The sequence below is a fragment of the Rhineura floridana genome, chromosome 2, assembly GCF_030035675.1.
Source record: "Rhineura floridana isolate rRhiFlo1 chromosome 2, rRhiFlo1.hap2, whole genome shotgun sequence".
NCBI lineage: Eukaryota > Metazoa > Chordata > Lepidosauria > Squamata > Rhineuridae > Rhineura > Rhineura floridana.
Window position 1 is genome coordinate 102506161 of NC_084481.1, and position 21561 is coordinate 102527721.

Below are 21561 nucleotides of genomic sequence, written 5' to 3' on the forward strand. Positions count from 1 at the left end.
GGACCTGAAGATCTAAAATACTTCAAAGTTGGGGTAGATAGGAACCCTAATTGGCACAGGTTATTTTCTGAGAAGAAATTTATCAGGATTTGAGACCAATTCTAGACATGTTGCTTGATCACTTTCCTGTGTTATAACTAATCACACATTTTCTAAAATATGGTAGGTTTGTGTGTAGACACTGATTATTGAGGTTCAGTTTGCTTGCCACATGAGGAAAACTGGAAAGAAGTTTGCCACTAGCACCGGTACATAAGATCCTTCTCTTTTAGAGAACAATGAAGACAAATGAGCATTTGTCCATAATTTTTTTTAAAATGGATAGAGATATCTAACTACCATTTTAACAAATATCAGTCAAAAGTGCTAGTTAACTTTGTTAGGAAAAAAGTACCCCCTTTTCCCAAGTTGTTGGTCTACAGCATTATTTGTATTCTAAAGTTGTGCTGCTTCAGTTCTCTAATCCTGCATCGCTCATCAGCTTCCAGGTACCTTCTCAGATTGTCATTATTGCACAGGTGAAGCTCTCGCAGAAACTGGTTTGTTTTGAGAGCTGCTAAAAAACCTTCCCAACATGCCTCTGTCAGTCCACATGAATCCAACCTAAGATAAAAGTTCATAGGGAAAATGATTGGTCTTGCCTGCTGTCTTTCCTTTAAAATGAAAACCAACACATATGCAAGGGAATCTACTGAAAAGAATTTCCAGAGGGGCAGCTGTCTTACCTGACTTTACATGCTTCTAACTAATTTGGTTCTATTTTGACAAGGTTTATGACATAATAAATCTATTGGTCTATTTTTACTTAAAATAAGGACTAGTGGAACCATGGGAGTCTTACCCATTTCCTATATTTTCTAAAGTCCACATGTAGTATCTCAATTTGAGACCTTCCTCCTTCTCTTCTCCCCTCCCACCAAAAAAACTCTGTAAAGATGTCCATGATGAGGGTTCTTCCCACTGTTAACAATTTGCTTGCATGCTTTATTTAACAAGATTTATATACTGCTTAATTAACAAAAGCCTCTAACCTTTTTACATAAAACAGTAATTTAAAAATACAGATAAAAATAAAATGTTACATTTTATGTCAATTCGTTGATCAAAATTAATTCAGTTAAAACAAATACAGTATGCACAATAAAACTATGTTAAAATACTTCAAGTCAACTATTCCCCAGCTGTTGAAGGCTTTACTGTAAATATTAACATTAACACCTTGAATTTGGCCCAGTAGCAAACTGGGTACCAGTGCAGATCTCCAAGCAGTGGTATAATATGCAGACAAGGTCTCACTCCTGTTAGTGCAGAATGTTGCAGCATGATTGCTAATTGTAATGTCTGGACCAAATGCAAGGGAAGCCCCACACAGAGTGCATTGCAGTAATCTAGTTTTGAAGTTGCCAAAGCCTGGACTACTGTGGTCAAGTTCTCTCAGTCCAGCAATGGCTATAGCCAAAGCTGATAAAAGACTCCTAGGCACAGAGACCACCTGGGTCTTCAGTGACAAAGTTTGAAACAAGTATCTTAGACTGCATACCTGCCTCTTCAGAGGGAGTGCAACTCCATCCAGGGCAAGCAATTGACCAGTTTTTCAGATGTAGGAACCACTCACCCACAGGTCTTCCATCTTGCCAGAATTCAAGCTCAGTTTATTTTCCCCCACTCAGCCCAAGGGCTGAGTGCATTGGCATACTGATAGCACCTTGCCCCAAATCGAAGAATCTATTGGAAGCAGTTCTCATCCCAAGTTACAGTAGTGTGGTAATCAATAGATTATTCCCAATGTAGCTATGAACTGTTTTGTCAAAATATGCCATCACTACTTAGTTTGCTTTTAAACTTTAATATCCCTATGATATTTCATATATTGTGAAAGAACAATTACCTTAGTGAGACTAGTCTGCAATTTGGATGTAGGAGGCCTTCACATAAGAGCTGCACGCCAGCCCCTCCCATTTCTTCATTATGGCCTAGAAAGAGCTTTAAGAGGGATTGGTTTGTACAGAGTACAGAAGCAAGATCCACACAGCAAACAGCAGTGAGATTGCAACTGAGCAAGCTGTTCAAAGGGATGAGAAGAAATCAATTGCAGGAGAATTCTTTAAAGAAGCTTAACACACCTTAAGTACAGCAGCAGAATATTTTACAATTTGACTGGAAGGAATTTGATTTTAACTTTCTGAGAGACAAACTAGCTATGATGTTTAATATATTAAAAACCATCAGGGCTCTTATTTAATAACAGGGCTCCTGAATTTTCACTTGGACTCCAGTTCATGGGGAGGGCAGGCTTAACAGTTCACCTGCTGCAGTCCTGACAAATCCCTCCCCCACGTGACAATGAGTCTTAGGGAGGAAAAACTTCTAATGTGCCAATGGGAACTCATTTTCCTAAGATTAACAGCCACCCTGGGACAGGGAAGTTCAATTTTCATCAGGACTGATATGTTGCAGGCCCCATGAAAACTGGCCCTGCACTGGGTATTAAAACAAAAACAGCAAGGTTTCTTGTGATGCACTTAACTTCATGTCTAATTTGGCTCCAAGTTATTCACGTTAAATAAGAGAGACAAGAGACTGATTCAGGGCTCTGTATATTGTGCTTTTTTAAAAAAATCATACACCCAGCAAGGCAGTTAAAATGTTGATGCTCACTCAATAAGCTGGAGAAGGATGCTATGTCCCTCCAAAAGTGGGCTACAACTCACATCATCCCTGGAGATTGGCCATGCTGGCTGGAGCTGATGTGAGTTGTAGTCTAAGAACGTGTGGAGAGCCACAATTTGCCTAAACCGGCAATAAGCCATTTGGTCACTTGCCTGAGTACTTGGAGTTTGCAGTCGGGATGCATCAGCATTTGGCAGAGCTTTGTCAGTCCAGCATCTCCTATCCTGTTACAATCCAAATGGAGCACCCTCAGGTTCTGGTTTTTAGGAACAATAGAGGCTAATTTCTCACATGACTTGGGGTTGAGGTTACAGCAACGTAATCTGAAAGGGTAAATGTTCAAAAGGAATGAATAATGATTATGTTTTCCATAAGTTAAAACTGTTGCAAAACCCTACATTTATATGCCTGTCTTACACCAAACTCAAAGCAGTTGCATTGGATTATATTGGCCTTTTTACATAGAAGTCGCTACACAGACTCCTGGAACAGCACCATGAGTATGTGTCACACACCATGTGGAAGCAGCTCTCCCGCAGCTTTATGAATGCAAGGTGACTCCTCAATGTTAGTTTTCACAAGTCAGTAGTAGTGCACATGCAGGAGGCACTGGTTTCTATCTCTGGCATCTCCAAGATGGTGAGAGAGACCTCTGCCTAAGACCTTGGAGAGCTGCTGTCGGTTAGTAGACAACAAGTGGGACTTGCAGCAGAATGCTGCAGCACAGAATGCTCCTGTCCCACGTGCCAGCTATGCCACCTTTCAGGATTCTCCATTCCAGTTCCCTCAATAGCCACAGAGTGTGTTTTGTAATTCTGCAAACTGTAGAGATCTTCCGAGAGTTGCACTACCTCCATTCTTTCTCAGTGGCTCTGTTTTCATTACACTCCTATAAGCACTCGCCAGTTGCGTTTGCTATTAGATTGATACTGGGTTAGGTTGGCAAATGGCCTGACGTGGTATAAGGTCTTGCGGTCCTGTGGTCTTAGAATAGTAACGGGGACAAAAGTATCCATCTTCATACTGTTCACAAACCTTATAAAAATATATTATACTCCCCCTTAGGTAGCAATTCTGTCCCCATTTACCTGGGAGTAAGCCTCTGGACTTATTGCACAATCCTATGTTTACTCAAAAGTAAGTCATATTTTAAAAAAATCTAAATTAGATATCCCATTATTTTTGGCCTTTTTAGATGACTTTTTCCTCAGACAGGGTATCAGAGAAGGGATGCCTAGAATACTACACAATATTCTAAATGTGGTGGCTGTATTTATGTAACGGAATGGATATTTACTACTTCATGGTTTTAGTAAGTTTCCTAATAATTCCAGACACCGAATTTGCCATCACATTCAATCTTTACACTCCCCCCAGGGACTGCCAGAAATGTGGCTCAGTGCCATGGAGACTTTCAGTGTCAGGACGGAGCAGAATCTAGTGATGCTTCCAACCAGGCTGGGTGGCACAAGGAGGCCATTTTCGATAGCAACCCTGGCAAGTGTAGCTGGTGCTCTGCCCTTAAGAGTTTGATAAAAGGCATCAACAAACACACTCACCTAAGTACCTGCAGTTTGCAGTTTGGCTACTTGAGTGCCTGACAGAGCTTAATCACTCCCACTTCGCCTAGGTCAGTATGTTGTAAGTTGAATTCTCTGATGTGTTTGTTTATAGTGAGAACAGAGGTTAGAATCTCAAAGGAAGCAGCTCTGACATTACATCTCTTGAACCTGAGGAAGACAAATACAGAGGAGCTAGCCTTCCCTTACCCAGCTCTTTGCAATTTCTTGCGGGATAAGCTTTTAGACTTCTGAACACATTGAGATTGTTCCATCACACTGAGGCCCATGCCTATGAATCATAGAACAGTAGAGCTGGAAGGGGCCTATAAAGCCATCAAGTCCAACCCCCTGCTCAGTGCAGGAATCCATATGCTTTTGATTTTCACTGGATTGACATGAATTTATAGTCTCCAATAAACAGATTTTCTAAAATCAGTTTTAGAAATGCAGTTGATTTACTTCAGCTGTTAATGTACAAGGAGATTCTGTTAATAGACATTGCAGCAAGGGAAAAGGCTAGCCTGGCCCTATCCATCTGCCAGGGAAGGGGCAGCTGCAAGGAAATGGCTTTCTCTCCCCCCCTCCCCCAGAAAGAATACTCTGGTCCAATTGTCCATTGCTCTCATGGACCAGAAAGAAAATCACACTCTGGTCCAAAGCATTGCCCAAGATACCTGAGGCTGCTGGTTGTGTTGGGGTGTGTGTGTGTATGTATCACACATTTGTGACTGCAATGTATTGTTTAAGCTGCCTAGAGGATCATTGAATCAAAAGGCAGCTTATGACGTGGAATAACAAATAATACCACAAGAATTTGGAAACACAAACAAGACCAGTATCTGAGCAAAAGGCCATTAGTAGGACATTTGTTTTATGCTAATTCTTCTCACTATGTCTTCTCATTATGTGTCCAAAGTATGATAACCTCAGTTTCATCATTTTAGCTTCTAGTGACAGTTCTGGTTTAATTTGTTCTAACACCCAATTATTTGTCTTTTTTGCAGTCCATGGTATGCGCAAAGCTCTCCTCCAGCACCACATTTCAAAGGAATTGATTTTTCTCTTATCCGCCTTTTTCGCTGTCCAACTTTCACATCCATACATAGAGATCAGGAAAACCATGGTCTGAATGATCCTGACTTTGGTGTTCAGTGATACATCTTTGCATTTGAGGACCTTTTCTAGTTCTCTCATAGCTGCCCTCCCCAGTCCTAGCCTTGGGGCTACATATGTTCCTAGAGTAGTCCCTCCTCATACTCTAGAATCGACTTGTAGCACACTTGCCCAAGAGGTTGGCTGCCACTGCCTCCACACAATAAAAAGGCCATCATAAGGGCTGTTATTGTAAAAACAAAAAACTGCAAACAGAAAAAGTATTCATGGCCAAGGCAAAAAGCTGCCTTCAGCAACTTTGGACCTCTATACAGTTTTGTTTATTTATTGCATTTGTATGCTTTTTGCCAAGGCATTTAAAAATATTAATACAAATGAATGGTATAAAATATAGAGCCACATGCAGCCCCCTAATGTTCCCCATGCACCTACCCTTCACTCTCAAACGTTAGGCACTGAACCTGAAGGTCTGAAGGGAGATCCAAGTGCATTCAGCTGAACATGCTTAGAAGCCTTCCTGTGAGGGGGCACCCTGACAACACAGGCTTCCAGATTGTGAGGAGGCTTCTAAGTGTGTTCTGCTAAATGTGCTTAGAATCTCCCTTCAGGCCTCCATGTGGAATGGGTGGGGCTCCTAGGTGCAGGGGCGCTGGGTGTAGGGGAAGCATGCACAGCCCCACAAGTCCTACACGGTTCGTGCCCTCTATGCATTTGGCTGGACAACTGAATAGGGCTGAGGGCATCTAGGCCAGGATATGCCAGGGGGAAGCTGAACTAAGGCAGAGGAGCACAGGGCATGGAAGAACAAAAACATAATTGCTAGCTACGTACCAGATCACTCTTATGTTACACCTTGGATCCTTCAGCCCTTCAAAGAGCAGAGGTAGATTTTCATCCACCCTTCCATTAAAATATAAGCTAAACAAAACAGAAAACAGCAGGTTGGATATGGGATACAATTGGATTATATACCTCCATTAGACAACATTACATTGTAACCTGTGAAGTTGTGGGTTGCATTTTACATACCCACTCACCCCTGGCCATGGAGATATAGTATTTATTGAGACTTATTTTTCACCTTAGAAAATCATTGTTGACCTTTAATGTGCCCATTCTGAGAGAAAGAGCCTCCGAAGAGAAAAGCACATTTTAGAATCTGAAAGGTGAAGCTTGAGTTGGACCAAAGTTTCTCTTGATAGCAAAACTAGGGCTCTTTCATACATCATGCATCAGCAAACTTGGGTTTGTCATCAAGCACATGCTCAAAAGGGAACAACAGCCAGTCCTGATGAATGAACATGTATGATATAATTGTTTGCAAAAAGATGTTTGTTGCATTTAGTTTTATTTGTGAGCTTTAGTGACTGAAATTAACATTCTGGTTTAACAAAATGGGTTCTTTGAAAAATCTAGAACCTAGACTCACTGCTACTCATTTTCTGGTACCCTTGCACATACTTGCAGCACGGAGTCTTAAATCTGGAACATTATTTGGCTTCCTGAGAATCGCAATGTTTCATTTTTTAAACAAATACAAGTTTTTTATTAATAAATTTATAGTTAACATACAAAATCTCTAAGCAATTTACAAAACAAAAACCAACAAATCATGACTAGGATATAAATAAAATGAAAATACATACTGTCAATAAAAATCCAGAATAAAAATTTTAAAACAAAATTCTGAGCAGTGCAATGTCAAAATTAATGATTAGGAAATGCGTGAACCAACAAATTTGGAATTTGCTCCCCTTAAATATTAGACAGGCACCATCTCTGTTATCTTTTCGGCACCTACTGAAGATCTTCCTCTTTCAACAAGCCTTTTAAGCAGAGACCTTATCCCAGTCTGCATCTGCGTTGGAATTGCTTTTTAAGATGTTTTTAAACCTTTTTTAAAGATGTTTTTAAAGCTTTAAAAATGTTTTTAAAGATATTTTGTTTTAATATGTTTTTGTTTTAATATATTTTGAAGTCTGTTTTTAAGATGTTTTAGAGTGTTTTGAGTGTTTTTGTTTGCTGCCCTGGGCTCCTACTGGGAGGAAGGGTGGGATATAAATGTATTAAATAAATAAATAATAAAAATTTTAATAGGTGTCTAAAACACATCACAGTTGATGCCTTTTGGATTGCATAGGGAACGGTATTCTGGAGGGTCAGTGCCACTGTGGAGAAGACCAGCCATGACATGACCTGCTGGTCCTAAGTTGTTTGGGGGTTTATTTGTTAATAATAGAACCTTGAATATGGCTTAGCACCTAATAGGAAGCTAGTGCAGTTCCTTTGACTCAGGTGTATAAGTGTATATAGCTAGGAACCCCGATCAGCACCCTAACCACTGCCTTCTGCACTAGCTGCAGTTTTCAAACCCACCCCAAAGGGTAGCCTCACATAAAGCACATTACAGTAATCTAACTGTGGGCCACAGTGGCCAGGTTATCCCTGTTCAAGAAAGAGCATAGCTGTTATATGGACCCAAGTTTTGGTTTATCACATTAGATTAAAAAAATAACTTGAATAGATCTAGACAGGGTCTTCTGAAGGTTTCACATACCTGGATAAAAAAAGTAAGTATCCAATGTGGAGAGACTGTTCCCTACGGCAGTGTCTCAGACAAAATGAAATAACCAGTGAGTTGAACGCATTCTCTAGGCAGTTGTCATACAGCCTGATCTCTGGGATATGATCCATTGCTCTTCCCACAAACTCTTCTTCTTGAATCTCATATAGGCAACAGAATACCTCTAATTGTTTTTGAAAGTTCTTTGATGCAACCTCAGCTTCAACCCATTCCAGAAGCACTTGTTTAGTTTCAGAACAAATGTTACAGCCTAAGCTTTTCTCTATGCTTTTCCTTCTTTCTTCATTTAAGAGACCAAACAGAAAGCGTACTGTCAACACTAAATATTCATTTCCACCCTCTCCAAAATCTTTTAGCAACTTCCTCACATCTTCATAATGACATGGCACTCTGTCAGCTATCTCTGGTCTTTTGTCTAGCACGTAGGACAAGGCTGCAAAAAACTCTTGGAAACTTAAATGGATGAAGCTGTAGGCAGATTGGCAATCAATATCTTGCTGAAAAAGTTTCTTGTGAAGGAACAGCGACTGGCCTCATTTAAGCCATGCTTTTGGAGGTCATCTTCCTCAAAGAGTATTTTTCTTGCCAAGACTCCTTCTCTGGCTAAGAGACACAAGCTTCGGAAATGTGTCTGTCCACATCTTTCCAACACTGTGCTGTGATCCTTGAGTAAACTGGTCAAATAGAACATGTATACAGAGGTGTTTGTTTTGGAAGTTTGTACAAGATCTTCTCCTCTGTCTATCTGTTGCTTCATCACAGTGCAGATGATCCAACACACAATGGGGACAAAACACATGGTGAAGAGCATTTCGTTTGCTTTCACAACTCCAAAGGCTTGAACTGCTTGCCTCTTGTTCCCAAAATACCTGTGGAAATACTCTTCCCTATCCTCCTCAGAAAATCCCAGGATCTCTATATAACGGGGATACTTCAAATACTTCTGAAGTTGCTCCAGAGCAGTTGGTCTTGTGGTGATTATTAAATACGATTTGGGAAGAATGCTTTTCCTGACTAAGCTTCTCAGTATGACTTCCACAGGCTTCTTTTGATCAGGACTGACACACAGGTGTTCCCCTTTGGATTCCAAGGAAAACTTCAATTCATCCAAACCATCTATGATGAACAGAAGCCTCTCTGGGTTTGCAATAATATCTTTAATGGGAGCATTTCTCTCAGGACAGTTCCAAAGGATTAAATCAATCAGACTCTGCTGCTCAGTCATCAAGTTAATTTCTCTGCAGTTTATGTAGAAAGCATAATCAAACTTGCCTTGGTAGAGTTTGCCAACTGCCCAGTCCAACATAATCTTCCTTGCAGTCATTGTTTTCCCAATCCCAGCCGGTCCTTGGAGCACTACAGTTCTAGGGTTTTCTCTATTATCGTCAGGATCAAATAAAGTCACAATCCTATCTGGGCTGGCTTGCTTGGCCATTATGTTGGCATGTTTCCTTCCTGTGGACATAATTTCATGCTGTTTCTCTTCCAACAGACAATGTTTCTGAATGATCAAAAGTTGGGTGTATCTTCTGCTTAGGTTCACCCATTCACCCAGCAGTGCATTTTTGTCCTGTATTACTTGATATTCTTCCCATACATATTCTCTGTACTTGATCCTGTAATCTAATAACAAGAGAGAAAGCATTGGGGGGGTGGGGAGGCGACATGAAATAACGCCAGGAAAAGTTTTCATGATTCAGTAGACTTTTGATCTTGGTTTGGGCCTCACTGAAAGCCCTGCTGATGACTTCAGAGACATATATTTTCATTAGATTTGCTGATCAGAGATATACAACTGGCTTCCCAAATGGACCATACATAGACACCACTGTTGCAAAGGTCATGCTTGTTAGGCACATTAAGTTACTTTCTTGGAGCCCTTGGCCTATATCTCAACAGTGTGGTACGTCAGCAGTAAGAAGAGTCTCTGACAAGGCCACTGTAGTGGTTCACACAGTAAAAGAGAGTTAACGAGTCCTTTGCCTGTGTTTCTTGGCTCATGTGGGAATATGTCAGTGCGTGAAGCCAATGTTGCTGGCCCCGGGCACTTGAGCTGACCTAGGAAAGTTATGAAAGGTCTGGTGTTGCAAATCCTTTGTGCATGAAAAGGGATCTAGGAGGTGATGAGGTGAAATCCTGAGTAACTCAGTAGCCCCTTTGAAGTCCATTTTAATCCAAACTTTGTTTTGTATATGGAGCTCCTCCCCCCCTCTGCAGACACAGATGTCAGCAGAGGAAAAATGCTCCATTCACAGGAAGTGATTTGCATTCAAACCGACTTCAAAGGGGCTCCCTGTAATCACCAATCAGCTACTTGGCCTCGTTGACAGGGAGTCCAGTTTGCAAAGGAACATTCAGGACAGGAATTCACATTAAGCCCCCATTGTTCCTTTGTAGCTGCATCTGTACCTGTCCCACACCTGACATCACATATGACATCAGGTGTGGGGCAGGCAGGTGGCCAACAGCCTTGCAGGACAAATTGGGACTCTAATAAGGCCCACAGGCTGGAGGTTCCCCACTGCTGGGCTAGATCCTCAAGAGGTTTTAGGGCTCAATGCCCTAATACAGGAATTGCCAAACACGGCGCCTTCTAGATGCCATTGGACTCCAATTCCTATCACCCCCAGCCAGCAGGGCCAATTGTCAGGGATGACTGCAGTTGTAGCCAGGGGTGCAGTCATCCAGGGTCTCGGGGATTCTTAGAACCTTTACTTTTTTTGGGAGCAGGGTCCCAGCTGGATCGCTGTGACTCCAGCATCCTTTGAGCCTATCACCATAAAAAGGGAGTGTCTTAGCCACTGAGAAGAATCTTCTAACAGGCTTCCTTGACCTTTCCTGCTAATTGGAGCCAATCAGAGTGAAAGAAGTGAGTCAGCCACTGAGAAGGGTCTTCTCAGTAATTAACACTCTCCCCTTTCATGTTTATTGGCTCCTACGGATGTCTATTGTGGGAGAAGGCATTAACAAAAATCTCATTCTCAACCCCAGAGCAAAAAAGGGGGAGGGGCTTGGTTATGACTAACATGAACAGAATTCGCCACTATAATACTGGTAATTAATGGCCTGTTATCAGTATGATTTTATTACTTGTAATTGATAGTGGTCATGGCAAGATTTTATGGCTTCGAGATAAGTATAAAGTTTATGGTTTTATGACTGAAGGCATTAGGACAGGAATAGCAAACCTTGGAATGTGAATCAGTTTCCTGTCAAATTTCATGATGGTGAGAGTATCACAAATAACAAAGAGATATCTATGAGTTAGACCAAAGGCACATTCAGCTAGGCTATATTTGGTTGAAGGAAATTATTAGTGTGAATATTATCTCTAAATCCTCCATTGTCTCTGGGTTCAACTAGGTCAGAAGTGGGAATATTTGCCATAAAACTTTCTGTTAATATACACAGCCCTAGATTGTCCAACTTCCTTTCTCTCATCCCTGACAACAATAAAGAACTGTGGCCAAAAAACAAAGCCAGACTCAAACTGCACATCAAAATAGAGCACACAAACTAATTTAATTTGTATGCTTTTTTCCCATAGCAGAATCTGGATCCTGTGCTTGAAGATTTTCTGTTTTGAAGTACAATGTTTCAGCTCCTTGTCCCTGCCATATAATGTAGTAATTGCATGACAGAGTGAGGCCAAAAGGGAAAAAAAGAAGTAGAAGCCAGAATCAGGATAAAGATTTTTCTTTATCACCCAGCAGTGCTGGGGATTATGAATGCAGTGGCAGACTCCATTTGCTCGGTATGCTCAGTCTCTATGTGTTAGTTAAACATGTGCATAGTGGTCTATGCAAGTAGGCTCAGATGATGTGATCCGTTGCATATAGGATGTTATGCAGATATTTAACTAAAGCATGAAGGTAAGAAATATAGAGGTGGCAGAATCTGCCAAAATAATAGTGATCTCCTCTATGCCCCATACAGGCCCGGTGCCAATGGGTGGCCAGGTTGGGCACTGGCCAAGAGCCCCAGTGGCCTAGAAGAGCCCCCAAGGGGCCCCTCCTTAGGCTTGCAGGGTGGAGCTCCTGTTCCACAATCTGTGCCAGCATCAAGTTGCAGATTGTGGATTAGGAGCTCCACCCTCCCAGAAAACTTCCCCTATGCAGGCAGTGCAGGCTTAAATAGGCCCACCTGCCCCACCTCCCTCCTGCGTTGCTGCATCCGTGTGCTAGGGTGCTGCACACACATGCTTATCATCACCCAATATGATGGTGGGGGTGTCCCTAAGGAGTTGATGCCCCTGTCACCATTTTGGGTAATGGCAGGCATGTGTGCTAGCGCACTGATGCAGCAATGTGGGAGGTAGGTGGGGGCATCAGGAGGGGGTGTTGGGGAGTATGATGATGCAGGCCTGGGGCAGTCTGGTGCTCAAGGGTCCAGTCATGCCTGGTGCTGGCCCTGATCCCATACAAAAAAATTACAACTGCACAAGCCTTGAGTAATTATGAAATCTCTGCTAGATTGATCAATCTATTAGGAAGGATGTGGTGGTTTGCCTCAGAAGGTACACTGTGAGTTCTGTTAAAGGGTAGCAAATTATAAATTGTTGAGATTATTATAATTTTATCCCTGGGGGGGCTATTTGGATTTTCTGCCTCAGGTTTTAAAACATCTTTGGTCATTTCTATTTGTATAAATAATGGTCTACTCCATCCTTTCCTAAGAGTAACAAAAGGCAGTTTAGGTCTGTGGCCAGATCAGTGATGTGGGTTTTCCAGAAATGTTTGAACTGGAAAATTTCCTATACATATTGGTCATAGGAAAATGTTCAGCTTTAATTTAGCATGCTTATTTTACTTGTATTTACTAACAAAACCCCCTAAAAACTTTGAAACTGTCAAGTTTGCCTAATATTATATTTGCAATTGCCATCTATTCTTGTTATTAATGAACTTATGAAATTGATTTTTTTCTGGTGGAAAAATAAAGCATTGGAACATTGTCAGTTTTGGAAACGTTTTTGCCCCACATCACTGGGTCAAACACTTATTTTCTATCCAGTCTGATGTGTTTGTGTGCTTTTCATATTAGCCCAGATTTTGGTGTGTCTTTTGTTACATGCTCAGCAATATTGTTTGGTGAAGCACTTGCTGGACTGCAGATGAGAGAATGTATCTTTGAGTACTATCCCACATCAAAAGGCGTGGTGCACACAGAAATTTAGTTTTCTTTACCACATGCATGTAGGGAATTTTCTTTTTTGCATTGCATATGGGAACATTCAAACATAAGATCTCCTTATGTGCGGTCTGAAATTCTGCTAACTCAGGAAGACTATACAGCACATGGTTTTTCAGCAACCATGTGTAGAGCTGCCCTCATAGTAGTACAGGACTGTCCCAAGACATTTTGCTGCTTGAGGCGAAGCAGCAAATGCCCCCTCCCATGTTAAGGTGTATGCTTTGGCACCCAAATTATTTTGGCACCCAAGGCAGAAACCATCTCCTCTTTCCCTTGTGATATATTTGCTCTGTTCAGGGTAGACGTCTAAGCATACTATCTACGTAGCAGGCTGTGAGCCTGGCAGCTGAGCTGCACCTTAGCTTTCCCTGAAACAGGTGCCATGTCTAATGGGAGAGAGTTAGCCCCCTCTCCTTGGAAATTTAGGATTTGGGAACAAGTGTTCACACAGATAAGATCACAGGTTTCCTTTACTTATAAAACTATTTAAACATTCCATAAGAAAGAATAAAAGTTAATCAGCATAAAATCAAAATAAAAGCAGGTAAAGGCATTATATTTCTTAAAGCATAACAGATCTAAAATATAGCGTAGATATACAGGCGTGTAGTCCTCCAGGGTCACAGGGGGGTCGTAGACCTGTTACTTTTTTGGGAGCAGAGTCCCAGCCAGGCCCCAAAGTATAAGCCAATCATCATGAAAGGAAGCGTGTTAGCCACTGAGAAGAGTCCTTGTCCTTTCATTCTGATTGGAGCCCATCAGAGTGAAAGGAGGTGAGTTAGCCACTGAGAAGCCGATTGGCTGCAAGGGATGTCTGTTGTAGTGGAGTGTGGACTCTGAGACAATACGGAGAGCAAGGGAGATGAGGGAAAGTGGAAAGGGGGCATGGCTGTGAGGGGGTGTGGTGTGACTCTAACGAAGGGACCCTGCACTTCTGAATTTGCCACTACACTACTGGTTGTAGCCCAATATCATCTGGGCCACAGGTTCCCCAACCCTGCTCTAATACCTTGCTGTCCCTGGAATTTCTGTGTAGTCCAGCAGACAGTCTAAGAGAATGTAATCCAAGAGAATGATTACCTATGTTAATGGAACATTTAGCAACCATCCAGATCTAATGGCAAAAGTCCTGTGAATTCAGCATCTCCCCCCATTACTTTCAAGTGAAACAGATTTGTCACGGTGTTAAACCTAGCCTTCTAAGGCTTTGATAAAAGAATGACCTACTGTGGATTTTATGTACCTTTTGGTGATATCTTCAGTGCCTTCTGGCTGGACTCCAAACCTGAAAGGAGAAATGAAATTGTTTTTTGAATTCCTGTTTAGTGTAACTCAGTACAAGTATATTTTGCACAGAGAGCCACCTGGTGGCTGAAAGGTGCATTTGCAACTTGTATTTACAGAAATACTTGGAAGAAACAAATCACCAGGAACAGATGGCATACCAATAGAGTTGCTACAAGCTACTGAGACTGAATCTGTCCACATTTTGACAAAAAATTGTCAGCAAATATGGAAAACTAAACTAAACTAAATGGCCCACAGACTGGAAGCGTTCAATATATATCCCACTTCGAAAGAAAGGGTATCCCAGAGAATGCAGTAATTACCGAACTATTGCCTTAATATCCCATGCAAGTAAAGTAATGCTCAAGATTCTACAACAAAGGCTCTTACCATATGTGGAGCGAGAAATGCCATATGTCCAAGCTGGATTTAGAAAAGGAAGAGGCACCAGACATCATACCGCAAACATACGTTGGATAATGGAACAGAGCAAGGAATTTCAGAAGAAAATCACCCTGTACTTTATAGATTACAGCAAAGCCTTTGACTGTGTAGATCATGAAAAACTATGGAATGCTTTAAAAAAATGGGGGTGCCACAGCATCTGATTGTCCTGATGTACAACCTATACTATAAGTAGAAAAAGAGGAAGGCCAAACAAGAGATGGATTGATTCCATAAAGGAAGCCACAGACCTGAACTTACAAGATCTGAACAGGGTGGTTCATGACAGATGCTCTTGGAGGTCACTGATTCATAGGGTCTCCATAAGTCGTAATCGACTTGAAGGCACATAACAACAATGTACAGAAAACCACGTAGCTATTAGAAATATGACACTTACTGGCGCTGGCAGTCAAAGGGTATACAAAGGCTAGAAAAGGGCCTGTGTGGAAAGTATGTCAAGCTGTTCTTGCTGTAAGGTCAATTAGGAGAGGAAATGATTTGTCATGATGCACCTTTTAAATGAATATATTACAGATCCATATTCTCGTAGAGTCCATGATACGAAGAGAACAGGACATTTTTATATTATGGACTCAGTCCAGAGTTTCTTCCTCTTTTTTCTGGGTTAGGCTATAAGGCACTATCTTCCCAAACACTATCTGGTAAACTTAATCACTTATTTGAATTCAGCGTTGTAGCCATTGAAGTACGTAAGTGTAGTGTGGGGCAGTAGGTAATTCCCACTCCTAATCAATAAAAATGTGGGCCTGTGTGACCTGGAGTTTTCCTAATTCTAGGTGTAAACTCTTTGAGGAAATGTGTGTAATTCCTACAAGCCACTTGCACCCTGAAGAGATGTGATAACCTCTATGAAACAATGTCCGAGCTGGTTAGATCATACATCTTAAGCACTGCTTGTTCATTACTCTTTTTAAAGGGGATCTGCCCTATTCCATCTTTTTGTTCCAGCTGCACGGGGAAAAGGATCCACGGGTTTTCTTAGAGTTCTTTACCTTCCTCTTTTTCTTGTTTGAGTTTAACTGCCGACTGTTTTTGATTAATCTCTGTGAGCGCTTGGATAGTTACATCTATTGCATCATCCCCACCGCACCACTTGATCAGGAGGTTCTTAGTATCCACCCGGTCTGCTTTCTCCAGCCGTCCTCTGGGAATTAGGAAGCCCTTTCCTTTGAAGTCTGAATAGGAGAGTTTGTCTTTAAACCTTTTGAAGTCTTCCTGAGAGAGGTCATCAAGGGCAAGTAGGAGCAGGTCACTGATTCGGCTGTTTTTGTTTCCCATTGTTAAGCATCAAGAAACTAAAATGAAATATGAACAGAAATGCCCTTTTAATCACGTATTTAGAAAGTGAGATTTAAAAGAAACATGGCCGACATGATCAATCGCCTACAACAAGGAAAATAAATAGCTACAAGTCCAGCATGCTTGATTACTGCTAGCATTGCACTTTCATTTTTAGAACTAATTCTGCCTTGCTCAGTACTCTGCATTTCTTCACATCTGCTGTTGACAACTCTATTCTCCCTGGGTCCAATATCCAATTTAACATTGCACCTTTTCTTTATCCAGTGTTTGGGCTTCCAGTGCCACCCTATGCATGTCTACTTGTTTCCCATGTAAGTTTACAATGTGTTTAATGGCACTTGCTTCCAAATAAATGCATAGGACTGCACTGTTAAACTACACCTTAAAGTCTAACAACTGTATTGTGGCAGAAACCTTTGTGGGTTAGAGATACATGAAGTGTTGTTCTCGCTTGGAGTGTGTGAGACACCTACAGTATATAGAGGGACAGTCTTTAATTTCATGGTTGTTTGGCCTTACTGTTTACAAAGTTTTCTCTCTACATCAGACTTCCTCAGTTTGGTGCCCTCCAGATGTTGTCGGACTATAGGCTCCCATAATCCCTGACCATTGGTCATGCTGGCTCAGAATAGTGGATGTTGTAGTCCAACAACATCTGGGGGGCACCGGGTTGGGAAAAGCTGGTCTATAATCATGTGTATATGTGTGCGCGTCTGTGTCTTATTGCCTGTGTTAGTTTTGAAATGTGAGATCTGTTTTTTGGACTATTTTAATAGGAGTCAGTTTATAAAATTCAGAGTTCACAAACTGCTCTGAAGATGCATGTAAATTTGCATAGCCAATAATAATAATAATAATAATAATAATAATAATAATAATAATAATAATAATAATAATAATAAAACGTTTGAAAATGTGCTAAACACATGGAAGTGAGAGCAGCTCTACCCAACTTTGATTTTACATGGTTTTAAAAACATGTAAAAATAGAGGAACTACAGACTACTTAATGAAAGATGTATGACTGCCAGCAGAACAATGATGCAAGGATACGGGAACAAAATCCGACAACCAAAACACGTCTCAAAAAAACCCAAACCAAGGCCAATAAATGATGTAAAAAACCCCGAAAGATAATTTTCTGTTGTGCATATTAAAAAAATAAAGAAAACATTGTAGGCTCATAACTCAGTGGGGAAAGTGAGCTAAGTATGAATACCATGAAGGTGACAGAAGTGCTCAGAGCCTCCTTTGCCCATGTCTGTACTGCAAACTTAGGGGGCATCCCTGCAACCTGCACTCACACCGCATGGGGCACAGACCGTGATACTGTGAGGGCGGGCAGGAGCCTAGGACCTCAGTCAGCAGCAAGAGGGCTCCCCATAGCAGCAGACAGTGAGGTAAGGGAATAAGATTATTAAGTCCAGAGAGTCTATAATTTCCAAACTGCACTACTAGACACTAATAGCTTCTACAGGATTGCATGACAGCCCTTCCCTCTGCACAAGCCGCTTCCGCACATGGCTTGCTGCTGTGCTGCGATCTGGCAGGGGCTAAAGCAGCTTTCCCCATCCTAGTTCCCTTCAGATGTTATTGGCAGGGGTGTAGTCGTCCAGGGACTCAAGGGGTCTTAGACCCCGTACTTTTTTGGGAGCAGGATCTCAGCAGGATCCCTATTTCTTCAGCATCCTACGAGCCAATCAGCATGAAAGGGGAGTGTGTTAGCTACTGAGAAGAGTCTTCTAATGTGCTTCCTTGCCCTTTCCTGCTGCTTGGAGCCAGTCAGAGTGAAAGGGGGTGAGTCAGCCACTGAGAAGACTCTTCTCAGTAGCTACCATTCTTCCCTTTCATGCTGATTGGCCCCTAGGGGTGTCTGTTGTTGTGGGAGAAGACATTAACAAGGATCTCATTCTCAACCCAGCAACAAAAGAAAAAGAGGGGGAGGGAGAGTGGCTATGACTGTCGTGAAGAGACCCTGCACTCTGAATTTGCCATTACATTACTGGTTATTGGACTACAACTCCTCCCATCAGCTGCTGCCAGCATAGCCAAAGGTCAGGGATGAAGGGAGCTGTAGTCCAAAAACATCTGGGTGGAAGGTTCCAAGGTGGGGAAAGTTGGGCAAAAAGCCCAAACCCTCTTCCTCCTCCTGACTGGCAGTGTCCATCTCTTCCCCAGGAGGACCCTGGTGGTTCAGGGTACTCCCAGCAGGAGGGGCGGAGGAGTTGCAGAAGGAGACACTTGGAAGGAAAGCGTTTTCAAGGCAGAGCCCTGTGTGAGCTACTCTATACCCCTGCACCCTCAACTGGGTTAAGCGTTATTCCCTTTCCTCGAGGCATCTGCGGGTGAGGGTCCCAAATGAAGAACTCAGCAATGCCCCCACAATCCTTTGGGAGACACAAGGATTGCTGAATGGGAATAAAGGGCTACATAAATGTGCCATGCAGCTATACCCACTGAGGTGTCAGTGAACAGGCACATTGCAGCAAAATGAACATCCCAATATAAAATTAATCGATGTAGGAGGCATGCAGGGTTGCCGGTGATGAGGCAAAGGGTGGGAATACTTGGATGTCACCAGAGCAGGCAAGCCAACAGAGTCCCACGTCCTTTCTGGTTGGAACATCAAGGTAGCACAGCCACCAAGGCAGGGGGCAGCCTGTCTGGCTGCTGAAAGGCCGGTAAAGTGCAGGCATATCATCTCATGTCGTAAAACAAAAGTTCTTCCACATTTGGGCTTTTCTACCATGCCCCAACCCTGCCTCCTCTTTCTCTTTTTTTGCTATTTTTTGTTTAACATAACATCCATGCTGAAGAAGTTTATAAATAGTCCTACAAAGCTTGCTGTCTATTCTGCAGCTTCTTGGTTGGTCCTAATAAAGCTGTTTTCATGGTGAGTAGGAAACCTAATGAAAGGAATGTGTGGCAAGAACAAACTGTATACAGATACTTATCCAGTCTGAAATACTGGACAGGGCCAGCTCTGTCTTTAGGTAGAGTGAGACAGTCATTCTGGGCAGCTGATTTGGGGTGTCATGAAAGGGCAGAAAAGCTATTGTGGGATTATTTATTTATTTATTGCCTCAGGTGACAAAATGAGACCAGCCTTGGGTACAACCATGATATGTGTGACCGATGGACATCATTTGTTGCTCTGCCCCAGACAGCAAAATGTCTTGGACCGCCCTGATGAGGAGGAATAGCTAATACACAGGTGCTGTTCTGTGGCCGGGACCAGATAATTCAGAATTCCAAATCCGGGGGAATTCTGACGAAGGGGATTTCAGAAGCATTTCCAGCTGCAACTATTCTCTAACAAGTAAAGCTAAATTTAATCTATGCTCTTAACATTTCCAGAAACCATCTTGCCTAGACAAAAACCAATGAAAATGTGAGGCAACAGAATATTTATTGATACTTAACCTTGTGCATCTGTGAGGCTAAAGTACAGCTTTTGGCATACTTTTAACTCAGGTTGACAGAGCCTGAAAATTTACCAAGCTCTATGTTCAGCTTCATTCAGGATATTTCCCCAAAGCAGCTGCTCCATTAAAAAACAAAAACACCGCCCCTCTTTTCTCCACAATGAGGACTTCCTATGCAGAAGCCCCATTGAAACTGATGGGAATTAAGCTATAGGTCCAGGTCTAAGTCATTCTTATGGAGCTTATGCAGAAATTTCCAAATAACCTTTATGGATCACAGACAGGTCCTGTTTGAACAAAACAAAACAAAAGAAAGAGCCAATATTGTGAGATTAAAGTCGGCTCTTGAGGAACAGGGCTGGGCATTGTGTTGTTCTCCTACTGATGAGCATAAGAGTGTGCTGGATCAGGCTAGGGGCCTATCTAGTTCCCATTCTCATCAGGCATTGAGCAGGGGTTGGACTTGATGGCCTTACAATCCCCTTCCAACTCTTCTGTAATTCTATGTAATCAATTCAGATTAAAACTGGCAAACACCAGAAGACAATATAGAAAATTGTGTACTTACCATCAATCAGAAGAATGCTGTGAACAAGAAATCTGGCCATGCCTTTGATTCATTTCTGAATGTTCTCAGTGTTCAAAGCAGAGTGGCCCCCCCACAAACCCTTGGGAAAAAATAATTGAAGAGGAACTGGGGATCATTTGCACAATGCTTGATTGTTGTGCAACACAGACAAACCAAAACCTTCCCAGTTTTCTGAACTGCTCTAAGTGCTGACTGACATAAAAGAGTTGTGTATTTTGTTTAGGGTTTGGTCAGTGATGGTGTGATCTGGAAAAAGAGAAATCGCTTCTCTTTTCTGTGAATTTTACTTCTGGGACCCAGAAATTTCTACAAACCAGTTTCTATGAAAGAGTGACATCATAAATAAATACCTCAAAATATTGCTGCAGATTTCCTGTAAGATTTCTGTGACTAGCCTCACACTTGACAAAAGGGTGTTAATTGCCTGGAGATGTGCTGCTATGGGAAATAATGGTCACCATTTTCCTTAGGTTTTCTCAGTCTGTGTACACACCAGGGCATCAATGCACAAATGGGGTCGTACTGATCTATTTTTCCATATGCCCTTCTCTGCACTTTTGTCCACACATGTACACTTTCCATTTCAATTATCTCAGTGTTTGCTGTCCACTGGCCTGTGATAGATGGGATGTATTTGTGCTGTTCTGTGTTGTCCCCTCCCATCAATCACTACTCCCCTGCCCTCTGGAAGTTCTGGGAACCTGAGTTCTTCCATGAACATGCACGCAATATTTACCTGTCCACGTGCACTTAAAAAAAAGTTTTCTCTGTGAAATTGTGCAACAACAAACACCAGCAACACATATCTTTCCGTATTTCACATTGTGCAAAATGTCCAGGCTGTTTTAGAAAAGCACACTTTTTACCAAAAAATACAAAACACTTTTTGTGCAAAACAGCAATCTCAAGAGCCCCCAAATTCCTCCAGCTCTGTTTTTCTGTAGCCCTGTTGCTGCTAAAGCCTTTGGAGAGAAGCAGCTCTGCTGCGCTGAAAAGGAGCCACAGCAGGGAAGTGCGGGCAGTTTTGTTCTTAGTTCTGAAGGAGAGGGGGAAATCCTTCCAAGAGGCTGTGATATTTTTCTGACTTCAAACAAAAACACTGGCATGTCAGAATGGGGGCGGGGGGAGGGAAGGAATCCTTCAAAGACGGTGAACTATTTCTGGCTTCAGAGTTCTGAAATCTGAGAGGTTCCCCCTGCCCATTTGCTAGAAATGTCTTTCTTTGCTGTTGTTTATGGCTGGAGAATAGGGTCGTCAACGGCTCCCTCGACCACTTCCTTGCATTTGTTTCCACATCAGCCTTCCTTGTGTGCTGAGCAGCTGATCTCTGCGCAACTCAGAAAGCTACTCTAGGCCTCAGAGAAGGAC

General features: G+C 42.1%; 1 protein-coding gene across 1 annotated transcript; it reads right to left on the reverse strand.

Annotated features, from left to right (window-relative positions):
- Positions 1-374: 374 nt before the first annotated feature.
- On the reverse strand, positions 375-20637 carry NLRP6 (NLR family pyrin domain containing 6). The gene is given in 11 exon segments (XM_061612757.1): positions 375-603; positions 1889-2062; positions 2823-2993; positions 4037-4081; positions 4257-4400; positions 6177-6263; positions 7903-8458; positions 8461-9552; positions 14366-14407; positions 15870-16172; positions 20173-20637. Coding segments are annotated over 10 exon segments (2784 nt in total). The 5' UTR covers positions 16156-16172; positions 20173-20637; the 3' UTR covers positions 375-416.
- Positions 20638-21561: the final 924 nt, after the last annotated feature.